The following is a 17783-nucleotide window of genomic DNA, read 5'->3' on the forward strand; positions in this document are numbered from 1 at the left end:
TTTTTCCACTTGCAAATAGAACATTGGACAGCTTGGGGTTGGGGCGGGTTAACATCACATTAGAGTGACTAATATAACCCAGTCCAAAAACAGTCTTTACACACAGTTTCAGGGGATGTTTAAGATCTCAGATGCAACACTGAAGAGTGATGGATGGAAGGTATGGAATAAATCGCAATCACGGGCATTGCTCTGGGTAATCCTTCAGACCATAATTTTTCAACCGGCCATGCCATTAGTGAAGGAGAAAGACCATATGCCAATCAGGCCCATTCCCACCACAAAATGGACAGTCCAGCCCGAACTCATAGGTCAGGTCCCTTTTGCACAAGACCACAAGCAACCCCAGACACGTTTCAGCCTCATGTCAGATGAAACCATGACCAGCTACTCTGGGCTGACATAATACAGTGTTCCATATGCATTGTCCACCATGATGGCCTGGAAATGGAGCGACGAGGGGAGCATGTGCATTGACTACCACAAATCAAATAAGCGCACAGTACCAGATCAGTACACCACCTCCCAGTGGATAAGGTACTGGACTGCCTGACCAGGTGCAAATGGTTCACCAGTTTGTATCTGAGGAGCGGGAACTACCAGATCGCGAAGGTGATCTCCCTCCCCAGATGCAAAGAAGGAAGACTATCAAACCACTTGATTTTTACAAGATAACACACTTTCCACAAGGGATCTCATGGGCACCAGCAGCTTTCCAAAAGCTGAGGGAGAGGTCTGTGTGACATGAACCTGATGCAGGTGTTGGTGTGCTTGAACAATGCTATTGTATTCCGTCGAATGTTGGAAAAACACGAAGAACGTCTCCAGAAGGTATCGCATTTATTCAAAATCAAGGGAATTAAAGTGTCGAAAAAGAAGTGCCAGTTCTGTAGAAGCAGCGTCAAGTACATCAGATGCATTGATGTCTGCAGGCACCGTTACCGTAGACCACTCCAAAGCCGTAGATCAGTGTATCAAATACAGGCATGGGAGCCATCTGTGCTGCCGCTGCACACAAGCACAAGCTCAAATGCACACAAAAGACTGCTGCCTTGGAGTGATCTCATAAATTGGCCTAACAGTATATTGCAATCTCACCAACCTAGAGGCACCAGAAATGCCCTTCTGACTCAAGAAGAGAGTACAGAAGAGCAACTTGGCATTCCAAGCATGTTGGTAGTCTTGAGCACCCAAGTTACCTGGTAGAATGCCCCACAGCGCTCAGGAGTCAATGTCAGTGCCCATTTGCTATGGAAGGTAGTAAAAGGCTGGATCTTGCACAAATAAAGTCAGCCCAGGGATCAAGTGTGCCACAGACTCATACTACCTTGAAAGTACTGGCACTCTGCGCTTTGCACCCTGCATGATCAGTATGGCCATCCAGCTATAGAACACTGGAGCTAGTAAAATGACAATTCTTGTGGCCAGGACAAACCCAAGACTTGGATGAGCACTGTCCTAACCGTTGCTGATGCATTGTCTGCAATACCACTGCTACATCTGATGTCTACTGGCACCACTGGGAAAACACAAGAGCCGTGGATTTAGTCTGCGTTGACTTCTTGTGCGTGGAGATGGACAGCAAAGGTATCCAGAACAATCTAGCGATCATGACCATTTTACTCGCTATACCAAAGCTTTCCCCATGTAGGACAAGAAAGCTGCTACAGTTGGTGAGGAACTGAAGGCGAAGTAGTTAAACTATTATAAGAGACCAGCCTGCATTAATTTGACCATGGTGCAAACATCATACTAAACCTTACCTTGAACCGATGTTGGAACTGGTGGACGTTCAAGAAGACGCGAACAACCTGAGTCAACTGTGATAAAGACCCCTACCAATCTATCAGGGACCTCGGTGGGGTGATCATAGGGACCAGGTGCCAGCAACCCCCTGTCATGATGCTGGGTCCGAAGGCAGAGGAATTCCACAGAGTGTTCGCCCATGGAGAACCAGTCCCTTTTATGGATGCCCAAAGTTGGTGGATCCCTGGTGCATTACTACATTGTAACCCGACTGCCCGTGTAAAATATGGGAGAGCACATCTTCAATGTGTACAGATTAAAGTTTTCTGCATTTTGCAGAGATGGGTGAAATCCAGGGCAATCTTCAATTGCCACGTTAGTCAAGGATCAGCTGCTTGGAACATACGTACCGGCCAGATCAAATAAAAATTAGTGGATGTATGTAGTCTCGTACAATGACACACTATGATCCCTTGGCTTCCACACATGAACATAGACCAGTTTCTTGACTAAACCATTCATAAGCACCAAACACATTGCCCCTCCTAGGTGCACCTGGTTAGGAGCAGCATAGGCCTAGTAGGAGAAGCACATGCTCAATAAAAGCTACACACTGCTTATGCGCGTTGTGAAGAACAGAGGTGGTGAGAGGCATGGACGCCGAAAGAGAGCTGTGACAGAGAGAAGATTGGGGGTGGAAGGCAACTGGTAGCGGAGAGGCTCCTGGAGGAAGGGGCCAAAGTCAGGAGTGTGAACCAGGAGGAAGGTTTAGGAACCACCTAGAGAGTCACAAAAACAGCTAGGAGCAGCTCAAGATGATAAGAAGGAGGAGGTTGATTAAGGTAGCATGAAGGAAATTGGCAGAACCTCTGACAAGGAGGTTAGGAGAAGCACCAAGGAGGGTGGTGGAAAGGACATCTCACAGACAATTGGCACTGATGAGAACAGAATTGTCAGGAGTGGTGAGGAGTAAGGAAGAGAGAAACCTAAAGATGGGGTGAAGTGGAAAGACACAGGGAAGAGTAAACAGTGTACAGTTCTGGATTTGAAAGAGAGCCAAGAGAAGGAACCCAGAGAGTTGGGAAACAGAGCTCTGGGGTGCACAATGAAGGACAGGCGAGTGAAGGGGTGGAGAGAGGCATGGTGTGATAACCTCCCATAGTCACAAGACCATTGCAGATTGTCGAGAAGGTATATGAGGTGATGATTCAAGGAGTTGAGTAACCCCCGGATTCCAAAGGAAACTGAACAAATGGTGTAGAGCAGCAGACTTGGAGCTAGCTAAACATAAGAGAAGCAATCAGATATAAAAAGGAGAGAAAGGGAGATACAGAGAGGCCTGCATAGGAACAACATTGTTGTTGGTGGTCTAGGAGGGAGAGGAAGTTGTGTTTTCAGGGAGCAGAAGCAGTCTCTTGGTCAGATAGACACCAAAGGGAAGGAAAGGCTAGGATAGCAACACCCTGGCAGCACCTTTGGGGACTCTCCAGATTGCTCAAACCTCAGTACTAGACAACTGGAGGGCTAGCAATTGTGTGCACATTGGCCTTGATAATGCTGGGAAAGGTCTTCCACAACAGCCAGGATGAAAATCAGATGCCAAATCCTCAGAAGCAAGAACACATTTTCAGGGACATTTAATCTCCCCTGCCCCCAGATCAGAGTGAATAACAAACTTTATGCCATTATGGGAGTAGAACTAGAATTAGATTTGGAAAGCAAACAGCATTGGCCCATTAGGAAAGAATCCTTGATGAAGGTAAGGGCTAGACCTTAATACATCATTATACCTGGTGGATCAGAGTGGAAGAGTGGATGAGGAACAAGCACATGGCGAGGTGATGAGGTGGTGTCCGGAGAAGACAGTGAGGACATGGCTGCTAAGAGGAGGAAAATTGACCTAAAGGGATTCCGCAAGGACAAGACAGTCATAAATCGTCAAGGAGGAGTGGGAGGAGAAGGAATTGGGAACCAGTGTCAGGTTTCATAGGCATTGAGTAACAGTGTGCCAATCCACCCAGCTTACCGAAAAGCCCAAGTGGCTTACCAATGATGGAAGCCTTAGGGCCTGGTGGCTCAAAGCCTTGCACCAGTCACTGACCAGATCTGACACGCAGTGGCCTGGAGTCTTTCAATGAAAGCCTCAGACAAACTCAAGGTATCGAGAATCAAATCAAGAAGTCTGGGAACACTTAAATCCCTCTCCCAAACAGCGAGGGACTGAACTATTATGTTTGCCAGGAGGGAGCCAGATACCCCGTTCATTTATCACAGAGCTTTTGCCTTGTTGAAATTCACAGAAAAGAATCTCCAATATTGTTTGTGTCCATTTCAGCAAATAATAATTCAAACAAACAGGTATTTACGTTGCCTCTAAGTGTTCAACGCTTGGCTTCTTGGCGAAATGCCACTATGAGTAAAGTGTGAGAGAAGGGACATTCATAAAATTGACCCAGCAACATCTCTCGACTGACTCGAGCAGGAAACATCTGGCTCTCTACAATATGACACAGGACACCATAACATCAGAGGAATATGACGTCCTGCTCTGGACAAGTCAGGTAGAGACATGAAGAGTTAAGGGTCATGGGTGAAGGTGGCTATAAGTACAATGGCAGCAAGGGTGCAGGGGAATGAGAACAGAGCCAACATAATTCATGGGGTTCGTTGTTTGGGATGACTGGTTAGCAAGAATACACAGGAGTTCACATTCAAATCAGCCACAGAATAGAGTGACTACACAATTTTGTCATCTCTCCCACAGTGCGGAGGCACTCCCCCAATTGTTCCATCTCTCCCACGGAGCAAAGCCTCTGCCACAATTTGACAGGCTCTTCCACAGGATAGAGCAGCCGTATCAATCATTCTAGCTTTATCATAGAGCAGAATCGTTCACACAGTTCTACAGGTTCTCACTCAGAGCAGAGTCAAAGCCTCAATTTCATTCAGTTCTCCCACAGAGTAGCTCCAGTGCTCACATGTTTTGTTTTCCCACAGAGCAGATGGTCTTGATTTTTCATCATCTTTCACAGAGCAAAGTCACTGCCTCAATTCTTCATCCTCTTCCACAGAGTGGAACCTCTCCCACAATTCTTCAGGATCTCACAAATAATGCAGACAATGCCTCAATATGTTTTGCTCTCCCGTAGAGCAGAGCTAGTCCCACTATTTGTAGGCCTTCTTCTACGTCAGGCTACAGTCACTGTCCCATGGCTGTCTCTTTCCCTTGCCCAGCCATCTGTATTAGGAAATGATACTGCTGGAGCAAATGCCTCTCTGGAGAATCCTTAATTGCTGTATGTTGCAACTCTCCCCAAATAACTGGCCTCAGACAACTCAGCCAGTTCAGGCCTAGATGCTGTATCAGTTGATACCACTGGGCTGGTGCATATGGTGCCACAGCCAGAATGTCACCATCGCCACAGACTGAGTTGATGGCAACACAGCTATGGTGTTGGTTTGCACAACTGGCACTGTCTGTACTTAGTGAGGGGGACAAAAAGCACCTTGTACCTGCATGTCCATTAATAAGCAGGCCCACTGTAGTAGGAGCAACTGCCAGGCTTATTATCACTGTCGCCACCTCTGGAGGTTGTAGTAGCGATAATGTCAGTGGCTGGTGAAACATCCACACTATACGTTGCATTGTGCCACTGTTATATGTGGCTGTTTAGGACTATTTGTATCAATGTGCAACCCTTCTTAATGTAACCAAACTTGAGTGCCCTTCGGCAGATGTTGCACACCACTGCACACGCCTCCCCTTGTGCAGGTTCACATAAAGAAGCCACACCAATATCAATGCGGGCACCATTATTTGTGGGGACGTCTGCTGTCCCTACCGAAGTTTGCCCAGGAATACCTTTGTCGACTTTGCCTCTGCTGCAATGTCAGGCACTGGTCCACGCTCCTCCTCCTCCTCCTCCTTCTCTATCACCTTCTCCCCAACATGGGCTGCTGATGTGATATCACTTCCAGCTCATGCACCTCCAATCTTCCCTCCCTTGAGCCACTGCTTCTGCCAAACCCTCCTCCAATGTCCTGACTCCTCCTCTTTCTGTCTCCATCACTTCCTTCCCAACAGAGCGCAACCATCCATTAACATACTCCAGTAACTCTTGAAAGCCCTAGTAGTTACTGTCACTTTTTCCTGCAGTACCAAGGCAAACAAGCCTGAGGCATCTCGCCATCTTCACCCACCAGCGGCTAAAAGGGTTTCTTCTCCAACATAGCCCTCTCCACTGGCCTCGCCGCCTCCTCCTCCTACTATGGTAATCACTCCATCACTCCACTCCACTCCACTCCACTCCACTCCACTGTGCTTCCTCCCTGATGGCAAGCGCTCCCCCAATACGCAAGGCATTACCTGCTGTGGCTGTGGTTAACGAGCAAGACGACCTGCCCGCTCAACCACAACTGCATCACCCTCTTTGTTCCACACCAGAGAAATACCTCCTCCTACTAATCATATTCCCCAAAGCGAATGTTCCTCCAGCACAGAAATAAAAGGTTACGAGTCTTTTTGAGACACAAAACACAATAAACTATGTATTTAATACAAATAAAACAAGTTACAACACAAAACCCCAAAGACAGAGGAATATGGCTAATGCAGTATGGATTCTTGGGACAAACAAATGGTAAGTATTCTCAAGTAACACAAACAATTTAGAAGGATTCTGGGGTTGCACAAAAAAACTGGCAATCATTCTTGGGTAACAGAAACAATGAGAAGCAGTGATTACGTTTTTGGTTTATCTATCTACTTTTTCAAAGGGAAAGTGATTGAAACAAAGGAATGACGATATTGGGGGTATAACAAACAAGATGTTAAGACACAAGGTGCAAACAACACATACCTTCAAATAACAGAATCGCTGACAACACAGCAAAAACCACCTCTTCACATCACCAACACTGAACCTGCTCCTACGTCCTAGTAAAGGGCTCAAAGGAAAAGGAAGTGAACTGTTCTTTGTATCAGCTCAAACCTACTTTAAGAAACCCAAGACATTTGATTGTCCGCTCAAATTCCTGCCCAGAGATTTGTGGCTCCAATGTGACTCATAGAATTGCTGCACGTCTCGAACTCCCTAAAAGGCCACAACAATCTTTACAGAACAGTTTGTGAGAAGTTCCAGCATGCCTATTCACCAGGTCACAAACATGTTGATCAACCCTTCGGACAAGAGGCAGACTTACAATATTATCAGGGCTTGAGGTGAAAAACATCAGCTGGGACAGTTCCAATTCAATGCACTCTAACCCCGGTGAGTCTCCATCTGTGTTGCAACATCTATATTTATTTGGTATATTGTATCACGCATCATGCAAACAAACATTGTGGTTGAACAGTGCGGTCAGAGGAGATGGGGTGGGGAAGCGAATGGGTCTGGCTGGTCCCAACCACACAGGTTTGGTAAGAACAGATGCATTATAAACACCATCATGGCTGATGCATTGCAGCAGGAGAAGTCACTGGTTATTTATTTTGGTAAATTGCATGCAAGGTAAGAATATTAAGGAGCAGAAACCCTCAACTAAGGGGTCTAAGAGTTGGGCCCCTGAAAACAATCCGGTAATGCTTGGGGCAAAGCCTTACGAAATAGACATGTTTATGCAATTGTACCCCATGCGTAGCTAGTTGCAACAGCTCTCTTCTGGGCCATGCCCTTGTAAGATACAAATTCAATTAATTTAAGCAAAGAATGAAATGCCACACAAAAGGAATACAAATTAATGTTAAACTGTTTGCCACCTGTGTCCAAGGATCTCCACACAAAGTGCACAGTTGTCTATGCACAGAATTCTTTGCACTGGTCTATGTCTGATGAAATCAGTTTCTCTGAGTGGCTATGCAAGAGCGGCGGCTACTATATGCATGTGTCTGCCATTTGGTTCACCATCTTTTAGAAGACGTAGGCCATTCGGTGTTACAAGAGCTTAGCACGGATCACAAACATGGTGCAGCTTTTATTAGGGTTTTGGTATAGGGTGGTCCTAGTTACAAGGAGCAACACAGCTCATTCAGGCGAACATCCATTGGGAAGACACCTCCAGCATGAGAGCATAGAACAGTATGTGTGTATGATCTCAATGCAGCCACTTACAGGAACTCAGAGGCAATGGGAAAACGGGCAGTGATCTATAATTGGGCCAGTCCTGGAAAGTGGCTTATGGGGGGGTGGTGGGGGGTTGGAAGAAGGAGACGGACTAGATTTTCCCATTCTCAGGTTAGTTCGTTTTATTGAAATAATATGAAAACTGCCTCACTTTCCCTAAACTATGGGTATCCCTAGCTAACAAAACGAACTGGGGTGCTCCTCGGTCAGTTTTGAAGTCCAAATGTAATAGCCTGTCCTCTAACTCTTACCTACTCTGACCCTACCTCTAATACAAAACAACTAAAGTCAAGGAGAATGACTCCATTTTCCTGGGGCTGCTTTCTCAGCAGGTTTCCATCAATACAGAAGCTTTAGATACTTCTTGGCTATCACTTGTATCAGTGTGTTTAATTCCCTTAGGGCATTCTTCCAATTCCCTTGGCCTGTCTTTTCTTGTCTTTTCAAAAATCCTCTTTAAAGGCGTTTATTTTCTGTGAGCTTCTTTCATTCTATCACATAAACTTGAAAGTCTCTCTTTATCTAACATCCAACTTGTAGCTTAAGTACTGTCAGCAATTTTCTTCTTCTCAGAGTTCTCAATCCGCTTATCACTTGGCTGTTCACTGGAGTAAGAAGAACCCAATAATGACTCTCCCTCTTCTGGTTACTTTGCATCTCAGTGGGACAAGTATTATTGACCCAGTGATGTTTCTCACTCTCCTGGTTAGTTTACATCTTACTGAGATGAGTAAGTGTATAGTATGTGTTATATTTGCTGCCCTCCCCGTGTCTCTGCTCTTTCCGTTACCTTTGTGGTGTTGGGACTATGTTACTGGGTCGGTAGTTCGCCTCTTGGACTCTTCTGCGTGGGTCAGGATGGCAAATTCAGTTGTCTGTTTCTCTCTCCGACACCCACTGCTGTGTTGCTTTGTGTGCTGCTTCACAGTGTGGGAAATGTTTCCTGGTATTTTCTCCTCACTTGTCAGGTCTGGATGTCTCTTCCCAGAGACCTGCACTCATTAGCATGGCTCTCCGAGCTTGACTGCTTCCTGGTGCGACTCGGACACCACAGTGTCCAGGATTCCTCCCTGCATAGGAAACCACACCATCTCCTCCCACTTTGCTGCCACAGCATATTTGAACTTCCTAGGTTTCTCTCATTCCCTGGAGTCTCCTCCTCCAACCCTTATGGCGCTGTGAGCTTCCCCTCCGTAACACTGTGGTCCCTCTTTTGTGTTGGACTATAATTCGTTATTGTTCCATTGGTTTTCTTCGTCACAGTACCAGACATGTGACGAAGACAGGTTAAACATCACAGTAGCAAATGTATAGTGATTTGTCTTGTTTTCTTCCAGCAGGTTGCATTAACTTTGGTTGTTAAGATATTTGGGCAGGGTGTTCCTCATCGAAACAGGAATCCTTGAGCCCACGGGGTGAGTCTCTCCCGCTGAGGTCCAGTTTACCTCTACCCCTAGAGAGTGTATTGCATAGCAGGCTCACCTCCCTAGCCTCACATGGAAAGGACCCCCGGGGAAAAGTGAGTGAGTCCCGCGATTTGTCCCACTTCTGAGATATTCATTATATTGTACTTATTTGTAATCTGGGTCAATGGGGGATTTGCTCCAAAACTCAGATTAGAAGCCAGGTGTCAAGGCATTATAGTCAAAGATCCAGTCACTGTACCACATCTCCTGCCATATGTCTGGCAGACGTCACGATGTGGCTGTGCACACATCTAATTCCTCTCCATTTGTATTTTGAGAATTAATTTACTCAAAATTAGGAAAGTTCCGTCTTGCAACAAAGTTCTGATAATAAAGTTCTTCTTGCTCCAAAAGTCTCTCAATTAGACTTAGACCCACGGTACAAAAATAAACTCTTTGTCTCTTCGTTTTTAGAAAATAGTTCAACACAACTTCCTGGAGACCAACAAAAAAACACTTCCACAGTTTATCTGTATCAACAATAATGATTTGTCAGGATGCCACCACAATAGTTCACAACATACTTTGGTGGACTTGCCACTTCTTTTTCTTTAAAGCTTTTAGCCACACCACAGTACTTCAATTACTTCTAACTGGTATACTCACCTGCCAGGTATACCACTACACGGTCCCTGCCCTCATATACTCGCCTGCCAGGACTAAAGAAATACCTAACACTACTACAAGTACCTCTGTGGTAAAGTTTGCTTCAAACAACTTTGTAAAGTCTTTTAACTTCCAACTACTTCTTTTGGGGAGACAAGAAACACATTGGTGCCGTTTCTTCCACACTTGTGGTTGTCACATGTGTTGCAGGTTGTGTGCCTCTCCTACTGAATGTTTTCTATCAGAAGGGCTGCTCTCCTGCCATTTCGTGTGTTCCCACTTTTACACCATCCAAATGGTGAAAATGGCTTTCTCTCACAATTGCTATTCTTGGGCTTAGACAATGCTTGTTTGGTTCTTTTCCAACTATTGTCCCTTTCTCATTCTGGGCATAAGGTTTACAATCATCTTGCTTCTTTATTGCCCTCTCTTGGCTCTGGCAATGATGACGCTTGATAGCTTGTTTTAGAATGGCCCTCTTTTGGCTTTGGCAATGCTGGTTTTCGTTAACTAGCTTTAGTATTGCCCAATCTTGGCTTGGGCAATAATAGTTTGTGTTAGCTTCTTTTAATATTGCTATCTTTTGGTTTTGGTAATTACTCAGCGCTTTGCAAATATTCAAATCTTCTTGTCTACTCTCACAGTTCTTATTCTGCCACTTTAGCTACTTTGTATCATTTTGGTATTTAAAGTTAGTATTATTCAGCCACTTTAACTTGTTATTGTAACGCTCACCTGATTCCCGTAGAGGCGCCGGTCTTGACTGGGCGTATACCGTATCTTCAAAGGTGATGTGTAACACACGGCTGGCTCTTTGGGCTGGACCTCTGTGCACTGTATGGCTGACTCGAAGGGTAAGATGTCTGCAGATAGAAAATATGGGATTAAGGAACTGGGTTATTGAATGTCTCTCTCTTCTTCCCTTTCCCTTCTCCTGTAGAACCCCAAAGGTTAACGCTCTCACCTTAGGTAAGTGAACGCCGTGCTCTCCATCTGCCTCGGGGCAGGGTGCTGTAACCAGTTTCTTCACTGGATAAGGGGAGCAGGCCTCTTGACTTCAGAGGACTGCTGTCCGTCGTTTACTGCACGAACGGTAAATTTCGAGTAATTCTAATGTCTTTAAAGTTTTTAGTAATGATGTTTCTTGTTTTGCATGGTTCCGGCGATGGCGGATGGCGGGCTGAAGTGAGTTGAAGATGGAGCCCGTGTGATGAATAGAAGCGCCTGGAAGCACGTAAGTAAGCGCTTGTTGCCTGCTTCACGATGCGCTCTAACTGTCTTTTTATTTTGCAGGTACAAGTTCGGAGCGGCTGCAGGGTGCCGGAATACCCACTGGGTTAGATGTGGAAAGGAGTAATGGCACGTGAGTATTAAAGTTCCCCAATGTCTTTAAACGCACCTTGTTTTGTCTTTCAGATGCGGGATGCAGCGCCGAAGGCCTCCGGAGCGTGCGAAGAGTTGGTAAGCCTTTGTCTTTCAGATGCCGGAATGCAGCGCGAGGCGTTGGTGACAGCCGATGGACCAGGTAAGTGAAGAGCTGTCACTGAAGACCGTAATGCTAACCTGTTCTTTCTTGTCTTTATAGGTGTTGCTGAAGACTGGATTCAGGATGGTAAGCCTTTTTCCTTAGGCCCAGGATCAGATGCAGAAGACACGATGAGCGTTCTGCTGCAGAGGATGCAGAATAACGCAAAGCAAGATTCATCCATCGGGTGTGGTTTAAATAGCCTCCTGTAGTGCTTAGGTGTCTCCTTCCACAGCCACGCCTAGGTAAGAAAAGAGTTCCTGCTTTCCAGAAGAGTTCCAGTGTTCTGAATCTAGGGAGTGGCTCCTGCCCCACCCAACAGGAAAAGTAGTTCCAAACAGAAGAGGATCAGAGGCTCAACTGGCAGGCAAGTAAGCAGCATGGTCTGCTGCAGGTAAGTCCACCCAAGCATTATGAGCCCGGCGCTTCCAGCGCTGGGACTGGGCATACTTATGAGCCTGGTGCCACTGGCGCCAGGACTGGGTCCAAAAGGTCCCAATTGGGACTGGTTGGCACTCGGAACCTGGGTTATGGATCTGCTTCCAAGGGAGTTGGGAAAACCCTGACCTTTTGGAAGCAGAGATCATGACAGTTATCACCAGTTTGGTATTCAAAAACATTTTTATGGCTATTGGGCGATTACAAAAAATTCCGGTGTCACACAATAACAGTGAACTCCCTGGGTGCTGCAAACGTGCCCACTTGTTCCGCTGCCTCCATGCTGTCTGCTTCTTCTACTTCGCTCTGCACGGTAAACTGCTTCTCTTCAACTACTGCAGGCCACAGCCATCGGGAGATCAGCTTTCCCCGATCCACAAACACCCCGGTGCTCGCCTGCCACCCGAACACAAATTACAAGGGGGAAGATTTTTAAACTCACGCTTCGGGCTGCACAACCTCTGCATTCAAGGCCATCAAAAGTGGGAAAGCTTTCCACAGTAACGCTTCCCGCCATGCAATCTCTGCATGCAAAGTCTTTAAGTTTGGAGACTCTCTCGGGACCATCATTTGCTCTGGCAATGGCAGCGGCTGCAGTGTCTATGCTTTTCTTCTTCCTCTGCTGCCATTTCAACATTGAGTCACTCTCGGCACTCCTACTTCTACTACTCCTAATGGCCTGCACCAGAGGGGGGCCCTTGATAGTCACCAGACGCTCAAAGGTGTGGGTCATTAGAATCACTAGACTGCACCTTGCAGTCTAGTGCCTCCACATCCCTCTTCCTCATCCTAGTACTTTGGGCATTGTGGGACTTGAAGTCCCCAATGTTAAAATTATCCTTTTCTTCCACAGCACACATTTTACAGTAGGCCATTAAGATTGTAGGGTCTCTGGGAAAGTTATTAAAGGTGTTTTCCCATTCCTCTTGACCCAATTTGCCTCTCATGTGATCCTCCCGCAGAACACCACCCCTAGGGTTAGGATCAGGAAGCATCTGCCTTTCCCTGGCCACATGAGAAGGGTCCCAGGCCAGGCTTTCTGGGGGAATCATCTCTGATTTATCACACAACACTGAGCTGGACAGCTGGAGAAATTCTGTCCATTCTGACTTCCATGCTATGATGAATCCTAGGATGTCGTCCCTTCTCCTCCTGGAGGAGCCTCTTCTCATGAGGCAAAGGGTCTAAGGCTGCTACCAGATAGTCCCCCTTGGGGGTGGTACTTAGTGGGAGGATCTCATGGGGAGGGATCCCACAATGGGACTAGGGACGACTCTTCGGAGAGAATGCGGTATGGTCACAACACATCCCACACTCCCTCATCCTCATTGTCTGAGCACAGTACATTAGTCACCCACAAGTCCATGTATCTTTGTAAAGTAGATAATCCAACCCATTCATAACCACTGAGACGAGGAAGAGTAGAGAAACCTAGACTGAAACATATTGGAAAACTGGGATGAGAGAAGAGTCCAGCCAACCCAATAAATTGTGATCATACTTGCACTGAGATGAAGATGATGTGTGGAGCCATGAAGCTCACCCTGCGGAACCACAGTATGCATCCTAGTCTATATGGACATTGCACATGTATAGAAACTGAGGAAGGACTCACAATATCATCAAACCCTCCCTGGAGGAACGACGAGAGCCAACACGGACGAGGGAAGAGAGAATGCAGACAGGGACGTTGAGGAGGGAGCAAGCCTTTTCCAAACAGGTTCAGTGTGGGCAGACCACTCGACGAGCCAAGAAGAAGATGCTCCTGGCGTCCCTGAAGTCAGGGAAGCGGAAGCCATGCCAGCCGGAGGAAGGTTTACCATGCGGAGCCACTGCAGACCGAAGGCAGATACAGAGAGTCAAGGAAGCCCCACGGCAGATCACAGGCATCCAGGAAGACCCGGGACCACCGCAAACCATGAGTAAAGATATACAGGTGGCAGGGTAGGCGGCAGGCCCATGGAAAGTGGTCAAAAAACTTAAGAAGACAAAGAAGCCGTGAATCTAGGGTCTGGCACCCTAATAGAGAGAAAGGAACTTATGCCTACCAGGAAAAGCACGATAGTACTTGGCAGGAGAGTCAACCAAGTCTATCAGATAGAAGGAGAAAGCAAAAAGTGAAGTTTGGGACCCGCACGCATGAAAGCAACAAGAAGCATACTTGTTGTTCTTCATAGTCGCAGTACCTGGCAGGAGAGGAAACCAGGTTGACTGTGCCTAGAAAGCTGAGGAAGACCAGCTGAAGCAGCCATTAAATTGGGCATTTTGAACTGCCGAAAGAAAGCCTGAAAAGCACAGGGGAAGAGAAGCATCCTCCCTGGCATTAAGAGTTCTGCACTGTAAGGCCTGAAGAAATCAGGGGAAGGGAGTCATTCCCCCTGGTGTTGATGGAGAGTGTGAAAGAAGCTAAGAGAAGGGAGTCATTCTCCTGGCCTTGTGAAGAGTCTTGGAAATGCCAGGGAAAATGGAATCGTCCCATCCTTAGGTTTGGGAACACTGTCTTGGAAGCCAAGGGAAGGTAGTCATTTCCTTGGCATTGTGAGAAGCCCAAAAAAGACCGGGAGAAGGGAGTAATTCCCCCCTGGCATTGTGAACTGCATGGTAAAAAACCAGGAGAAGGAAGTCATCCTTCAAGACACTGTGAAAAGTGTTGAGAAACCTGAGTAAGGTTAGGGGGAGAGGGAGATATCCCTGCCCCCTACTGTGGAGATACACGCCCTTCTTTTTCTACATGCATTGGTGGAATGTCAAGCCAGGAATATTTTTAAGATGTTTGGTTTTGACCTTTTCGAAGAACATTTCCTTTTTACATCACCCGAAAGTGAACTTTGGTCTATCATCCAGAGGAAGGAGCCATTCTTCTAGCCCAAGAAGATCACCCCTTTACTTAGTTTTATTTAGAGTATAAGGGAAGAAAATAGGTTTTTGGCACACAGTGGTGGACTACTTGTATTCGACAGACATCAGTCAGAGTTTTTAGTATTTGGTTAAGATAGGGAAAACCCTCTTCCTAATAGCGACATGTAGGGTTTTCTACTCCAACACCCTTACAATGAGAACTAGAGGGATGAGAAATTCCACAAAGAAAATGCTGGACTCACATCCAGCACGTGGCAAAGGTGATGTGTTCGCATCAAAACAAAAACATTGCTTGTGAAGACTACTGAATCAAAAGAATTTCAAAAATGATGTTCTCAATAATGGCAGCACAAAATCAAAAATGTGTTTGCAGCAGAAGCAGAATTGCATGTTTTTTGTGCAGGAATTCATCTGCAAAGCATTGCCTTCACATGGGGGGAAAGGAATAAATGAACAGAAGCCTACACAAAGTATAACAAGAGCGGGCGGCAGCAAGTAATACACAAATGCCTGAGGGGTTAGACTGTGGAGAGGCCAGTGGTCGCCACCTCACACTGAAAAAAAGTCAGAATAAAATAATAAAGGTACAAAAAAGAAAATATGTCAAACTCTGAAAATCAAAGTCAATTGTTTTTTCATTTGATAGTCATGTGCCATGTGGAGAATGTAGTGTCTGCAAGTTTACTCCAGTTCAAAATCTTGGTATTAATGAACATGTATGTTTTTGACAACCCACACAACTTGTAAGGTATGCAGTGATTATAACGAAATGCAAACAACGAATAACTTTAAAAACGAGAAATAAATAATGAAAAATATGTCGAATTTTTTAAAAGTATATATGGTGGTGGGGTAAGGGATCAAAAAGGGTGCAGGGTAGGGTAATAAAGCTAGGGAAACGGAGGGATAGGCCCCCCAAAATAAAAAAGAGAAAAAAATACAAAATGTTTTCATTTTCGTTATTTAAAATTAGTTTAAAGCATTTTTATTATTATTGCATCCGTTACATGGAACTAACTAAAGGTTGTAATGTCATTTGTAAAGTCCATGTGACAAATTTTAGATAGAAATAACTTCTAGAATGGTGAAATTGAGGTTAACAGAACATCAGTCCCGTATTCGTACACAAAATGCCAAGGCCCCAGTGGTGCAACATTTTCAGAGAGAAATATGAGAATATGAATAGGAATAATATATGTTTACAGAGCATGCACTTTAATTCATATTTGGCTCAGTTGCTGTCTTTTTAAATTGTTGGCATTGAAAAATGAAAAATATTGTGTATTTCCATTTTATCATATTATAAACAAGTTCACTTTTGAAAACATTTATTAATAGTATCTATCTATCTATCTATCTATCTATCTATCTATCTATCTAATTCTCTATTGCGCCACTTGCCCGAAGGCCTCAGGGCCCTCACAAGACAGACAACAAAAATATAAGTAGACATCAAAATGGTCCCGTCTTACTCCACTTTTCTCTTTTTACCTTTTAATTTGTTTTTTAATAAAAGTGCCAAGGACGAGTATGCTTGTCTTTTTTGCATAGACTTGCATAATAGCATGGCAGTTAAGGGGTGAAGAATGAAGGGAAATCGGATTCAGGAATACATCTTGTTTTTCCCCCAGGGAACAGGGGTGCCTCCATCCCCAAGTCCAGTCTAGACTACCCTTTCAATTTGCAGAGTATAATGTCAAGAGGAGCATGGATGCAGGGGCCATCTTAGTAGAGTCTATAATCTTGCTTGCAATTTGCCTCATTTTACAAAAAATCAGAAGGAGGAACGCGTCTAACATGTAAATGTTGTGGGGAGCAAACAAACAATTTCAATGAGCCAATGGGCAGTAGAGATGAGGATCTAGTAGGGTAAAGCCAGGCCCCCAAGGAAGGCATTGGACCCTCAGACTAAATAGGCTTATATTTGTGTTTAGCCTTCACCTTATATGAATCCTTGTACATCGTTGATACCCTGTGTCCATTGCAATACAAGCCTCCACCTCAGACACACCGACACCCCTGATGTACCCCAAGCACCGTCCACTGAGACCGTCTTCAGTTCCTGAACCTGCTATTGTTTTTTGAGCCATGACTAAGGCTTCAATCAGCACCATCCATCCACATCAAAGAATACAGTGCTCATTTTGAGGTTGAAGACAGCAACGGAGCTGTCTGTCAAGGTGTTGTAACAGATACGCTTTGAGCGGCTGAATTACCTGCCGGGCCAGGGTGCAGTTTGCCTTCACTTACCTGCTCTCTGGGCGCGCAGCAGTCCGGGATGGGGATCCGCTTGTAGACCAGCCCCGGGCAGGTGCTCTTGTGATGGTTGTAAATCTCCCGCATTGTCAGGCACGTCTTGAACATTTTCATCTGCTTCTCCTGCTCCAGGTAGACCTCCAGCCACTTCTGTGACATCAGAATGCTGTTCTTCACAGCCCCCTCCAGTTCCTGCAGAGACACGCATGCAACATTCAGGGCTAGGTTTGCTGGGTAACACATGCTCAAACAAACTTTTGGAAAGGTTATTTTTGCTTGGATCAGTGAACAAGCCAAGTAGTTAAATGAGGGTGAACTTTGATGACGTACAATACATTTGAGGAGGGTAGTTCTGGAAAAGACAAACATAACGTATGGATAGGTTTGTCTTTTCCAGCTCCTCTCCATAGGACCAACAAGGTCCCTACTTCCCCTAAAGATCTTGAAAGCGGACCAAGAAAAGTCACCCGGTGAGGCCAGATTCACAAAGAGTTCCTTTTAAGTGCGATGGCGCAAGTTGCACTTGTGCCCACCCGGGAATTGCACATGTATGATAATTCATGAAGAATCACTTGAGGCACATGCACATTTCCCCCCCACAAATGGACCAAATTCACAGAAAAAAGGTAGGTGCTAGCATGTCACGAGGCAAAAGTGAGACATTTTTAAAGCAAAACTTTTTTTTTTAACCTTTTTACCTGAAATAGGTGCCAAACTTTAGGGAAAGTCAACGATTTAAAGGGAAAAGGCAAACAAAAAAAAATA

At 45.5% G+C, this 17783-nt stretch overlaps 1 protein-coding gene across 2 annotated transcripts in view; it reads right to left on the reverse strand.

The window, feature by feature from the left end:
* PALD1 (phosphatase domain containing paladin 1) overlaps nt 1-17783 on the reverse strand; it is a 1254976-nt gene that overhangs the window by 439255 nt on the left and 797938 nt on the right. For both annotated transcript variants that reach the window (XM_069610500.1, XM_069610501.1), the window contains exon 15: nt 17013-17210. In XM_069610500.1, the coding sequence (XP_069466601.1) occupies nt 17013-17210 (198 nt within the window). The remainder of the gene's footprint in view (nt 1-17012; nt 17211-17783) is intronic.

This window comes from Ambystoma mexicanum, chromosome 8 (assembly GCF_040938575.1).
Source record: "Ambystoma mexicanum isolate Mex_15411 chromosome 8, UKY_AmexF1_1, whole genome shotgun sequence".
Classification (NCBI taxonomy): Eukaryota; Metazoa; Chordata; class Amphibia; order Caudata; family Ambystomatidae; genus Ambystoma; species Ambystoma mexicanum.